Below are 13115 nucleotides of genomic sequence, written 5' to 3' on the forward strand. Positions count from 1 at the left end.
CAAGCAATGACAAACTATGGTTAACTTGGCTAGCTCCCTTCTGCTAACGCAACAACAGTGGTCGAGAGCTACGATCATGATTAGCCGCTATACTCAAGCGTCTCCTTCTTCTTCTGCCGCAGAAACGTTTGGACAAGGGAAGTCGGCCAGTCACTGCCAGGAGTTGATTTGTGTAGGTAAAGTTTAAGTTTAATCAAAATATATTTGAGTGGCTCAGTAGGAATAATCGGTGCAAAAAGGTTTTGCCTTCAAACTTGTGTTATTTATTCTTACAAATATTTATAGTATGAGCAATAAGCGGAAAAGAAGAATCTTAATGAGCTCTTTGGGGAGGTAAAATACTATTGAGCCCAAATCTTTGCGGATTAGCATTTTGTGGATATTACATCTCATTTTGCTCGAGGGGGAATCAAATCAAAACACGACATTTTATGCAATTGATCTCTGTGTCAATTAAAAGTCTGTTTATGTGACTGTTGGTGCTTCTTCCCTTTTGTGGCCTTTTAGTTGAGACACTGGCGATTAAGGTGAAAGGTCAGCGAGTAAAAATCTAATTATTTACAAATGAATCCAACCTCAGGTGACAAGTGTCAATCAAATTGTGATGCTTAAATAAAAGAGGACGTTGACCTTTATTTGAATGGATAATCTTGTTGTTTAGAACAAGATTGGGAACAAGAAAGGAGCTGGATGTTTTTGCTTGTGTTTGTGCACACATTTAGATGGAGGAGGACAAAATGGAGGTCGGGGGAGATCCTCTAAAGTCTTTCATGGATGGAAGCGGTGACAAAGTGGAGCGTAACAACAGAGTGACCGTGTACAGTGTGACGGAGACCCCTCCCTGGTACCTGTGCGCTTTTTTGGCCTTTCAGGTGATTCCCAAAAAAAAAAAAAGTCTATTTTCGCCACGCCCCCCCATCCAATTAACCACGTTGGTCTCTTCCACTCCACAGCATTACCTGACGGCATTTGGCAGCATCATCGCCATCCCGCTCATCTTAGCAGACGGATTGTGCTTGCAGCACGACGGCTTGACCCAGAGTCACCTCATCAACACCATCTTCTTTGTTTCGGGTCTATGCACCATTCTGCAAGTCACCTTCGGCATCAGGTGCCAACATGCAAAACATTTGGACCCCTCGGTAACATGAATTGAATTAAGCTAATGCTAATTCATATTTAGATTATTTACTGATGCACAATTTGAGAATGATCACATTGGTTCCTTTTCTTGGGAGACTTCCCATCCTGCAGGGAGGCACCTTCACATTACTCACTCCAGCGTTGGCCACGTTGTCCATACCTGAATTCCAGTGTCCGTCTTGGACCCAAAATGCCAGCTTGGTGGACACGTCCTCGCCTGTCTTCATCGAAGTGTGGCAGACGCGATTGAAAACAGTAAGCCATCACAACCGTTGTCAAATTTGATCTGATTAAAGATCGGGTTCCATTTTGCCTCTACCAAGCTTCAGGGCTCCATCATGGTGGCGTCACTCCTGCAGATCCTGGTGGGATTCTCTGGACTGGTGGGATTCCTCATGCGTTTTGTCGGCCCCCTCACCATCGCGCCCACCATCTCGCTCATCGGTTTGGCCATGTTTGATGCGGCCGGAGTCCGGGCCGGCAGCCACTGGGGAATCTCAGTCACGTGCGTCAATTCCACTTGTGTGTTGAGCCTGTGAGCGGTCAAAAGGTCCACAAATTCTAACCGGAGGCTCGGCTACATAATTTGCTTCCTCAGGACTGCGGCGTTGATCATCCTGTTCTCTCAGTACTTGCGCTTCGTCGGGCTTCCTCTTCCCGCCTACAGCAAGGCCAGGAACTTGCACACAAAAAAGTTCTACATCTTCCAAACCATGCCCGTAGGTCCTCAAAATGCTAAACTATGGTTATCGTACTATGCTAACAATTGATGTCGATTAGATTCTGCTGGGAATTGCCGTGTCCTGGTTAGTGTGCCACCTGCTCACCATCTACGACGTGCTGCCGTCCGATCCGGACCGATACGGACACCAGGCCCGGACTGACGTGAAGGGGGACATGGTTGGTCAGGCTTCCTGGTTCGTCCTGCCTTATCCAGGTGAGCTTTTCCATGGATCCACAATCTTTTTGGGCCGATCCCTGATCAAAAACTGCTTTTTGTCTCCAGGCCAGTGGGGCATCCCGGCGGTGAGCCTGGCAGGAGTTACGGAATGATGGCGGGAATCGTGTGCTCCATGGCCGAGTCGGTGGGCGACTACTACGCGTGCGCCAAGCTGTCCGGGGCGCCGCCTCCGCCCAAGCACGCCATCAACCGAGGAATCGGCGTCGAAGGGATCGGCAGCTTGCTGGCGGGGGCCTTTGGCACCGGTAACGGCACCACCTCCTTCAGCGAGAACGTGGCCGCCCTGGGCATCACCAAGGTTGGTACCCTTTCGTACGCGGGTCTCCAACTTCCTGAATTTATGGCGCTGTGTCCGGGGCACAGGTAGGAAGTCGAGTGGTGATTCTGCTCACCGGAGTCGTCATGATACTGATGGGGGTCTTGGGTAAAATCGGAGCCATCTTCTCCACCATCCCCAACCCCGTGATCGGAGGGATGTTCTTGATCATGTTCGGGGTCATCGCTGCGACGGGGATCTCCAACCTGCAGGTGAGTCTTTTTTTATTTTATCCAGGAGTCATCATAACCTTACGTGTTGTTTTTTAGTCAACAGATATGAATTCCTCCAGGAACATCTTTGTGTTTGGGTTCTCCTTGTTTTCCGGGCTGGTTATTCCTAATTGGGTCACCAAGAATCCGAACATCTTTGCCACAGGTCTGCTGCATTTCCTTCATAGTCCAAGTTCACATTCAGCACCCCATAAAAATATCTCCATGTGTTTTTCCATAGGTGTGAGCGAGGTGGACGCGGTGCTGCGGATTCTTTTTACAACTCAAATGTTCGTCGGAGGCTTCCTGGGCTTCTTCTTGGACAACACCATTCCTGGTAACCTTACGGCTAAACTAACCTCAGCCATCCATGTTGCTCAGAGATTTTCTCATGATACAGGCACCAAGAGTGAGCGCGGACTATTGGTCCCGGATGAAACACACCTAGATGCTTCCAGAATCTTGGAAACGGCCGACATTTACAACCTCCCATTCGGCATCACAAAGCGGCTGTCGTCACGGCCTTGGGTCCGCTACATCCCGTTCTGCCCGTGGAGAAGGCTCGGGGCTCGGTGACAGTACCCGCAAAGGTTCTGTTTTTGTACCCTTGATATCAGTACTTATCTATCTATTTTTCTGACAGTGTAGCAGGCAACAAAATATGTGGCTAGCAATTATGTTTTTATCACTGCACTCGGTCGGTTTTTATGATATTGCTTTGCGACGATTCCATGAGAGATAACAGCCTGAAAGGAAATAAGTCAGAATCTTGTCAGCTATGAGGAGAGTTGCATACACGACCCAGGTTGAACCTTGCTGATCCTCACAAAGTCCAGTGAATGTGTCTTTTTTTCAAAGCCATACGATTATGCAGCTGGAAAGTCTGCTGCTCCATCTCACGGCGATAACGTCGGACAATATGAGTGCACACCATGATGATTATCATAAAATGAATTATACGAGGCGGGCATTACAGAAGCAGACCAGCTTGTTCAATGAAGCTGCATAAGTTCATTAAAGTCAAACAGTAGCGAGACTCTAGTTGTTTATTCTAAAGTCTGCCTCCCCCTTTGTTATAGAATAACTTTGTGTGCAAACTAGGAAAACTTCAAAACCTAAATAAGGCAAATAAAAAAAGAAATAGGCTTAGAAAGAAGATTGTAATTTCTGTTGCTATTTAATCACACCACAAAGCTTAACACATAAAACACATAATAGCCAGACTTCAAATATTTTTAATTGCTTTTTTATTTGTCTACTCTAATGAATGTTTGCCCAAAACTCCACACGGGAAAGTGCAGGAGGACTCCCCGGTGTGAGAACTTAAATAAAATATTCATATGCATGCTGCAGGCTTCTCACTCCCCTTTTTGACTTCTCTTTCTACGGCTTCTCCAGTCAGTGGTCGTTAACAAACTTACTCTGCAGACTTTAAGGAACTGTCCCCGCCAAAATAATATACCGGCAATAGTTTTAATGAGCTTCCATTCCCAATCTGAATGAATGGGGCTTGCAGGCATGCAGGAGTAACGATCGGCAAGGACGTTGCAGTATTAGTTTTCAACACTAGATGGTGGAAAAGAGTTGTTTTTGTTTATGTGCGTGAGGTGTTGGCAGAGATTAAAAAGAAGATAAGATGGTTTTTTTAATGTATATATTTTTTAAATGGCTTAGCGGAACTGTGCAGTTTTAGACTTGATAACGATTGCAATGATTACTGCCATCGAGTTCAAAGCCAGCTAAGCGTTATTTTGTCAACAAAGTTCAAAGTGTGTTGATTGGGACGTAGTGAAAGTGTGGTTTACGACCACTGCGGATTTATGTAAACGCCTCACGCGTCACTGTGACTCGTTTGACCCTTGTTTAGAGAAATAAAATAAAAAAATAGATAAAACACGAGACTTCGACCCCTTAACACGTGAGCACGACAACTATGCATAGTGAAACGTATGATTAACAGTTATCCAACATGGGCCGGTTTCAGCTTGTTTATGTGTGAGGGAAGGGCCAAACAGAAGAATAAACGCTTTCAAAATAAACGCACAGGTATACTTTTTGCTTATGGAAACTATTAAAAGGCAATATAGCACTACAAAAATGTGTTTAATTTCGTATTTAAATCGCAGTCATGCAAAAATATTAACAACACATTTTAGAAAAGTTACATTCCAGCGCATTAGTTGTTTTATTTTGAAATTGCATCTTCTCCGTTACCGCTAACCGCTCCTCTGCTACGCTTTAGTCTCAGACACATCTTTTGTTTGATCATTTCTGCGAGTTTGCACCTTCTCACGGGCGTTAAGGCGTTTACGTTCACATTCTTTGGAAATTAAACTTATCATCGGTAGCATATTTCGGTGTCGGGCGGCAATGGCTCGTGGCAGCGTCGTTGGGAGCTTCGTGACCGCTCATAAAGATGCCTTTGTAACCTAACCCTCAGGCCTCGCCTCCATCATGGTGATTTCCATCGCTGCATAAAAAGGTAATTAACTACTTTGAAACCTGTCGGACTAGCTTTACCCGATCTAAGTAATTATTCATCCACTTACTGAAGGATAGTCTACTCTTCCTAATATCTGTTGTTGAGAGGTAGGATTTTTTTACTCATCAAATCGGAAGGACTATCACGTCTTATATTTTTATCACTTTGTCATATTTCTTCTTTTCGGTATTTGTTGATTGTCAAATTGATTATCCTTTTGGTACAAATAATCCTGTTTTTTTTCCCAATAAAGTTATAAAAAGAATTTCTTCAAAATGGTAACCATAAATATAAATGTGTGCTTTCAATGGCATTTACATTCAATGATTTTATAACCTGTCACTGATAGAGGAACTACTGTAAAGTGTTTGCCTGTGTCTCAATATTTGAAATAATCAATAATCATCGATAACGTAATACTTGTGTTGTTGACGTGTGCCAGCCATCAGTGTGTCAACAATGGAGGTCTCCCAGGTGACTCTGACTGTCGGCGGAGAAACGTGTCCAGGTTTGTTCAACCCGACTGATCCACCACAAACAAAAAAATAACAATACACTTCACCGATTTACTCTTTTCAGCAGTTCTTGCTCATAACACAGCAGATAGCAAGGGTTGACATGTGTTTAGAATTGTTTAGCTAGTGTGTGCTACTGGGCCTTTATTTCATGTTTAAAATTTCCACTTGTGAATATTACTCAGGGGAAGTGATTGCCGTGGTCGGGAGTTGTGAATCCCTTGGCAACTGGAGCTACCAAAAAGCGGTGGTCTTGAACACCCTGAGCGGAGAGGGGTTGGTTGAACGGGTTTTGTAATTCCACAAAGGCTTAGAAGTTCATTTTTTTTCATCCTGATTGTTTTGTGCTCGTTTCACCAGGAATATATGGACGACTACGGTCACCATTCCCAGAGGAGTCGAGGTCAAGTACCGCTTCTTCAAGGGCTTCTTTCTGGACCCAAAAGTGAGTTGTTTATTAGTAACTCACTGATCCCGTCAGTCAAATGTCTCAGGATTTTGGGTGTGGCACACAAAAACAAGAAGAAGTAGAAGTGGAAATGGGTGAAACGGCGACTATGTTTTGTGTCAAATTCTCCTCCTAGGCACATGAAGGCTTAAGGCTTGCAGTTTTGTCATCAAAGGCTGAGAAGCTTTTTTGTTTGTTGGATTTTTGACTATTTCACCATGCTTTATTTTTTTCATGCTTTATTTTTTGTAGGAGAGTTAAAAAAAAAGAAAAGCATTAAAGTGAGCCGCCTTATTTACTTTGTCCTCCATAGCGTCTTATCAGAAAGAGAAGAGTTTTTATTTCCAATTTTTTTTTTTAGTTACTATTGAAAAATGCAAAGGTGAAGAAGATTTCGTGCCGACATGGCATGTTTTCTAGCTTGTGACATGGCCAAGGGCGATGTAGCTGAATGTCTTCTGACACACCCAACAACACGTGTTTTTTTTTTTTCTTCTTCTTGTGACTGTGGATATATTTTAAAATATTGACCTTGACCTCCCTGTGAATGATTGTGACTAATTATCTAATCTAGTTATTATTGCAGACTAGACTAAAAGGTGATTAAAATCTTTACTGCCATAACTGAAATGATAAGCTATATTTCCTCCTATGCACACGTGGACTAAATTGTATTTATCAAAATAATATTTTTCAAGCCATTTTCTTTTAGCTTTGTCTTCAAAGTATGGTGCCAAGCTCTCTTTAAAGTGGTGCGACAATTCTATATATTCAACATGGCGATTCCAACTCGGGGGTTAGCGGAGGCTCGCATTTCTGTTTCCTTCTCTAACAAATCCCCCCTTTTCAGATATGCCCAAGCTGACTGATTGTCTGGTCCAGAGATGACTTGAGGAGCAGACCGAAACCTTTTTATACGCATGCTGTGTGCATTAAAACTGTGGAAAACAAAAACAAAAAACAAACATTGTACTTGCAGAATGCGGGCGAGCCTTGTCAGGTGATAGTCAATGTGTGGGAGAGCCATCTTCAGCCCCGCACCATGAGCACCACAGGTATTACAACAGGTGCACAATGTGCTTGGCTTGGGCAAAGCTTGTTAATAAATTTCCAGAAAAAAAATGTCACTAGAAAGCAACCCCCCCAGTAGAACATTCAACACATGTTGGCTTGCGAAAGCGATGAGCTCGGATAGTTTCTGGAACGAGCTTTGTCAACCAGTAAACGCTGCGGTCGTTGCTTGGGGTGACGCTGCGATGTTTGCGCTTGCAGGCCAAGCTGGTTCTAGATAAAGCTTTTTGTCACACTACCCGTAATTAGTCTTACACGGCAATCTTGGTGGCAAATACTTTTCGGTGGGAGCGGTTTTTCAGGCAAGGCATCACGTTGGGATCTTTTAATAGTTGCAATTTGAATTTTGACAAAATATTGTAATGTAAAGTGATTGTTAATGGGAACTACTCTGGATTGAGAGGTTTGTCTTTTTTTTTTCCTCTTTGCTACCTCTAATGCTGTTTTCCTTCATTACAGCATCCCACCTGAGTGTCAACAACGGACAGTTTGGAATTCACAGTAAGTCAAATATACAAAATAACAGAATTCAAATTGATAATTAATTTTTTTTTTTTTCAAACACCATAAAATGAAGAAAAAAAAATCCTGTTTAGTTGACCTTAACCTAAGATGAGGCTCTTAATGCAGAAGTGCAACTAAGCAGAAAAGTTGTCCTTCCTCATTTAAAAAAACAAAACAAAACACCAAAACGTCTGACAATCGCTCGCTGTCAGCAACCACATTGACACATTTCTTTTTCCTGTGTCTTCCCACGCCTTTAGATGGTTTCAAGTCCACCGACATCGGCTGGCTCACATGCCAGACGGAGATCCGTTTACGTCTGCACTATTCTAAGATGTCGCCAGTGTCAATCACTAAGAAGAAATTCAAGAAGTCGCGCTTCAGGTAGGCCCACACCCTCTTCGTAGAATATTTTGAGCCCTTTTTTTCTTTAGTGCAGCTGTGACGTGGATTATTTTCACTGACTTTGGCTTTGTACTGCTCGTCTGTTTCAGAATCAAACTGACGCTGGAGGGCGTTGAGGAGGAGGACGATGAGGAGGAAGGGGAAAGCAGTCCTTCGTCCCCGCACAAGGTGCCCACCACCCTGGAGATCAGCATGATCAGCTCCAAATGCTACAAGTCGCGCCACTCCCAGCCCGAGTGCGGCTACGCGCTGGAGCCTTCGCAGTGGACCGAGTACAGCATCCACAGCATGGACCCTGACAACCTGGAGCTCACTTTTGAGTTCTTTGAGGCAAGAAGAGTCACCTGGAGAGTGGTGAGGCTGCCTTTGAGGGACTTCATCTAATCGAGGGACTTGCAGGAGGATCTGAGCGAGCGTGTGGTCCAGGGCGACCCTCAACCGGGGCACGTGGGCACCGCCTGCCTCCTCTCCTCCACCTTCCTGGAGAGCGGCCGGGACCACGGCCTGGTCACGCTGCCCATCATGGGGCGCAACTCCAGGCAGACCATTGGCAAAGTGCGAGGTAGAGTCGCGCTCAAGATGGAGGGTGAGACGACAGTGAGAAAGAAGCCCGCCTTACACATGTGTTGTGTTTCCACAGTGGACTACCTGGTGATCAGGCCCATCTCGGGGCTGCAATGCGATATGAGAGCCACCTTCACCAAGTACTGGAAGAAAGGAAAGTCCTTGAACGTGGGCCATCGGGGAGCCGGCAGCACGCACGCCGCCAAGTAAGTCCGCTCAACTCTCATCCACCTGAAGGTGTTGCCAGAGCGCTGGCTCATAAGTAGGAATTGGTGTCAAGGAAGTACTCCAAAATGAACTGTTATGTTTCCAGGCATCACAGAGTGCGAGAGAACACCATCGCTTCATTTCGGAGCGCCGCCAATCACGTATGTCTCTCGGGATGCAGACGAAGACTTTTATTTTCACTACAGCACGCCGTTTCCAACGCACACACCGTGTTTGAACACGCAGGGGGCTGCCTACGTGGAGTTTGACGTCCACCTCTCCAAGGACACGGTGCCCATCGTGTACCACGACCTCACGTGCTGCATCGCCACCAAAAAGAAGGTAACAACCTTGGATTGAGATTGCAAAGTACAAACGGGACGTCATAACATTTCCTTGAACTGGCTGTTTGTGTCTTTTGTATCTGCTTTTTTCCAGAAAAATGACCAGACTGTAGAGCTAATCGAAGTCCCTGTGAAAGATCTGACTTTTGATCAGCTGCAACTTCTGAAGGTAACACTCCTGATTTGCCGTGCAGTTCTCAATTTGTTAATCGTGTGTGTTTGTATTGTTTACTCAGCTGGCTCACGTCACCGCCATGAAGGGAAGCGACCTCAAAGGTCTGTTTCCCCCCCCCACACACACACAAAAAAAGCTGAGTCAGATATGACACTAAATAAACAGAACACAGCTGACAGATGTGTGTTTTGTTTCAGACTTGATGGAGGATGACGAGGAAATTGACGAGCATCAGCCCTTCCCGTCACTTTCGCAGGTAAGACTTGACAAGCATCAAGCGCTTCTTTCGACATCTTGATTGAATTAAATCCCCCCCTCTTCCTCAGCTCTTCCAGGCTGTCCCAGAAAACGTGGGCTTTAACATCGAACTCAAATGGATCTCTCAGATGAAGGTGAACACGGCTTAAAACAGAACATGGCAGCCAAATGCACGGCAAAGTTTTCAACGTTTTCTCAACAGGACGGGTCATGGGAAGGCAACATGTCCACCTACTTCAACATGAACAAGTTCTTAGACATCATTTTGTCCTGCATTCTGCGGGAAGGAGGCGAGCGACGTATCGTCTTCTCTTGCTTCGACCCCGATATCTGCTCCATGTAAGCTTTCATGCATCAGACAGACCAACGAAGAAAAATACAAATTCAGCTGACTTTATCAAGATTGCACTAACCTTTACCTCCAATGAACTTTTACTTACTTGGACAAACTGTGTACAAAAAAAAAACTTGTGCAGTGTAATCTTACTAAATCAGATCAACATGTTTTCTTTTGTTTGTCCCTCAGGGTGCGCCGCAAGCAGAACAAGTACCCCATCCTTTTCTTGACGCAGGGCGTCTCTGAAAAGTATCCTGAGCTGATGGACATCCGCTGCCAGAGCACCGAGATCGCCATGAGCTTCGCTCAAAGCGAGGACATCCTAGTACGAACCCCCCGTCTCGTTTTTACGTGATACACTAGCGCATCATGCTGATGAATATCAACAAATGTCTCATTCAGGGTATCAGCGCTCACACCGAGGAGCTGCTGATCAACGTGAACCTCATCAGGGAGGCGCAGGTCAAAGGCCTGGTGGTGTTCAGCTGGGGCGACGATAACAACGAGCACGAGAACAGGAGGAAGCTGAGGGAGCAGGGCATCGATGGACTCATCTATGACAGGCAAGACAAAGCACAGCAAATGGCGCAACCTGCATGTCATGACCAAAATATTCGATTGTGTATTCATTCTGGAGCACGTCAGTGAGTTTGAGGGGAAAAGCTGCATTCGAAAGCAGGTTGTGTGGGATTTTTTCCACTTCTGCCCGCACAAGTTTTTCACAAATACTTTCCAAGTCTTCATGCTCATGCTTGTTCCGTCAGACAAGATACTAAGCAGCTGTGCTGCTCTGCCCCTCCACATTCCACTTCATCTACCATTGCCACATGTTCCAGAGGCCCTTGTGTTAACTCTTGTTTTGTTTTTTTCCACCCCCAGAATTACAGAATCCTCACTGCCAAATTCTGACTCGAGTTCCTCAGATTACTGTAAAGTCTCTCTGGCATTTTAGTGCTTGGATGCTCATTTTTTACGTTACCAATGGCCCTCAATGGTAATGCAAGACAGTTGACTCGTCCTACACACTGGGACTGAACCCCGGCGGTTGGTCAACTGCCTTGACTTATCATTCTTTTTGGCCTCATGGACCCTGGCATGCCCCCCCCCCTCTTGCGGCTGAGTTGCTTCAAACATGAATGAACAGCTTTTGCATGAGGCACTTGGCGTGTTTTCACCACAACAGCTACGGGCCACAAAACAGCCCCCGGGCCAAGGTTTGAACAAACAGGCAGTCCTAACGAGCCTCGTCAAACATTCCTCCTTTACGCGGCTAACAACTGTTAATTTGCGGATATGGATATTTAACATCAAGGATTTTAGTAGTGTAAACATTATAGAGCAAACACTCCGTTTTGATCTCTGCAGCATGTGATGCTCCGGGGATTAAACGTGATAGTCCTTAAAGGGATTTACGTATCGCTTTACTTGAAAAGCTTAAAAGCTCACCAGCCTTCTGGCTCAACATTTGGGCTACTTAGCTGTCTTACACACACACACACACACACACACACACACACACACACGTTACTGGAAAAAAAATCCTAAACTGTAGACAAAAAACATAAGTATGGTGAACCTCTTACATATCCAGCTGACCTCTTTATCAATATGCACTTTCCGGCTCAAAGTGGAACTCTTAACAGATGGGCTATTGTGTGCTTTTGCACCGTGGCATGGCATCTTACAATCTGATTGCAATTCATAGAATATGAAATGCCTTTCGCTTTGGACCCCCCCCCAAGCCTGCAGTTGTATTTCGAGGCCCATTTAGAAGTATTAGTAAGTGACGTAAGAGCAATTAATGCAATCAACCATGGAGACAAAAATGAAAGCAGGTTTGTATGCATTGTGCTAATGTCAACAAAAATGGGTGCATGAACAAGTTTATTCATATCCCATATTTGTAGCTTGCAAAATGCTGACTAGCTTAATTGTTGCTCACTTGTTTCCTGTACTTGAATAACCGTTTTGTTTGGTGGGGGTGTCATCTCACAGAATCTGCGAGGACCAAGCGGAGCAGCCCAACTTCTTCCAGGTGGAGGAGCAACACTCCCTAAGGGAGGTCATCACTGAGGAAACAATGAAGAGTCCCGCCTGCTCCTGCTTCTCCATACCGTGCTCTACGGCGCCATGCTCCGTCAGCAAGGAACAGTCCTGCAGCGGCAGCGCCGAGTCTGACTCGGGCCTCAGCTCTTCATAGTCCCGTCCAGTTCTCACAAAAAGGATTTTGTGTTTTGAGCTTGAACTCTTCTAGCACCTCCACTTTATGTGCACAAAATGGCCACTGCACATTTTGATTGTAGCGATAACTAGCATCTTCATCCGGAGTTCAAGCATGGATATAATACAATGCGACTGTATGTGCCATTATTTTACATTTATTGAGATTTGGGTGGGGGTGTCAAATGAGCAGATTGTGTAGATGGCCTTTTCATGAATCACAGTAATGGAAGTGATCATTATGTGGCACTTGAAGTGTAAATATGCAATACGTCACCTTTTAAACTTGATGCTCGTTGATTTTGTGGTGCTCATTGGTTCCACTCCTTTTTGTTTTCTTTTTGTTTAAATTGGGTCATGTCTACAATCACTCTTAGTGATAAATGGGAAGCCTTATGGATGGGGAGGGAGGTTTGCCTTCTGTTACATTGTTGTGCATTTCCCACAGAACAGTACTTCATAACGCAAATATTTGATTGCATGATATGTGGTGTATCTCACGCAACAAAGACGTTTGCATCACACAAAACCGAGTTGTTGCAACAGAATGTAAAGCAAGCGTGGTAATCCTTGAGGTAAATAAAGGATCAAAATGAACCTGCTTTCATTGTCTAACACTAAGAAATTAGCTCAACAGAGTGCAATTGATTGCAGAAATTTTGGATCACATGTATAAGGCCATTTGATGCCTCTAGGCAACGAACAGTAACCCTCCTACCGCAATTTCTTATGTTAATAAAGGTGTGTTTTATATTTGTTGATAATAAATGTGTTTTACATTATGTTGATTTCTAGGTCACTTGTGAGTTGTAATCCTCTGGCGCCATCTGCTGTCTAGAATTGTCAGTTTTATTTATTTAGTTTGTCAGTTTTATTTTTTCATTTAATTTGTGTTATTTAGTAAAATATTGCGTAAGAAACGGTATAAGCTAATACAAGACCCAAAAAATTAA

General features: G+C 44.5%; 1 protein-coding gene and 1 pseudogene across 3 annotated transcripts; both read left to right on the plus strand.

Annotated features, from left to right (window-relative positions):
• On the plus strand, positions 1–5061 carry LOC148381894 (solute carrier family 23 member 1-like; annotated as a pseudogene). The gene is made up of 12 exons (XR_015854386.1): positions 1–172; positions 723–872; positions 954–1111; positions 1239–1398; positions 1467–1648; positions 1742–1862; positions 1924–2080; positions 2150–2402; positions 2468–2632; positions 2690–2798; positions 2874–2969; positions 3033–5061. The product of XR_015854386.1 is annotated as a solute carrier family 23 member 1-like (transcript).
• Positions 4891–12759, plus strand: gpcpd1 (glycerophosphocholine phosphodiesterase 1). 2 transcript variants are annotated; one of them, XM_088362023.1, is made up of 20 exons: positions 4891–5114; positions 5557–5622; positions 5815–5905; positions 5990–6074; positions 7057–7132; positions 7608–7649; positions 7913–8036; positions 8147–8387; positions 8457–8619; positions 8698–8827; positions 8935–8989; positions 9075–9170; positions 9267–9341; positions 9409–9448; positions 9545–9603; positions 9674–9739; positions 9808–9944; positions 10132–10267; positions 10345–10505; positions 11938–12759. In XM_088362023.1, the coding sequence occupies exons 2-20, from the start codon at positions 5574–5576 to the stop codon at positions 12140–12142; spliced, it is 2031 nt and encodes a 676-aa protein (XP_088218149.1). In that variant the 5' UTR covers positions 4891–5114; positions 5557–5573; the 3' UTR covers positions 12143–12759. The 2 variants fall into 2 exon arrangements, with proteins under 2 accessions (XP_088218149.1, XP_088218150.1); XM_088362024.1 differs by lacking the exons at positions 4891–5114; positions 7057–7132 and having other exon boundaries at positions 5565–5622.
• The last annotated feature ends 356 nt before the right edge of the window (positions 12760–13115 follow it).

This window comes from Syngnathus floridae, chromosome 19, assembly GCF_059516105.1.
Source record: "Syngnathus floridae isolate MCC-2025c chromosome 19, RoL_Sflo_1.0, whole genome shotgun sequence".
NCBI lineage: Eukaryota > Metazoa > Chordata > Actinopteri > Syngnathiformes > Syngnathidae > Syngnathus > Syngnathus floridae.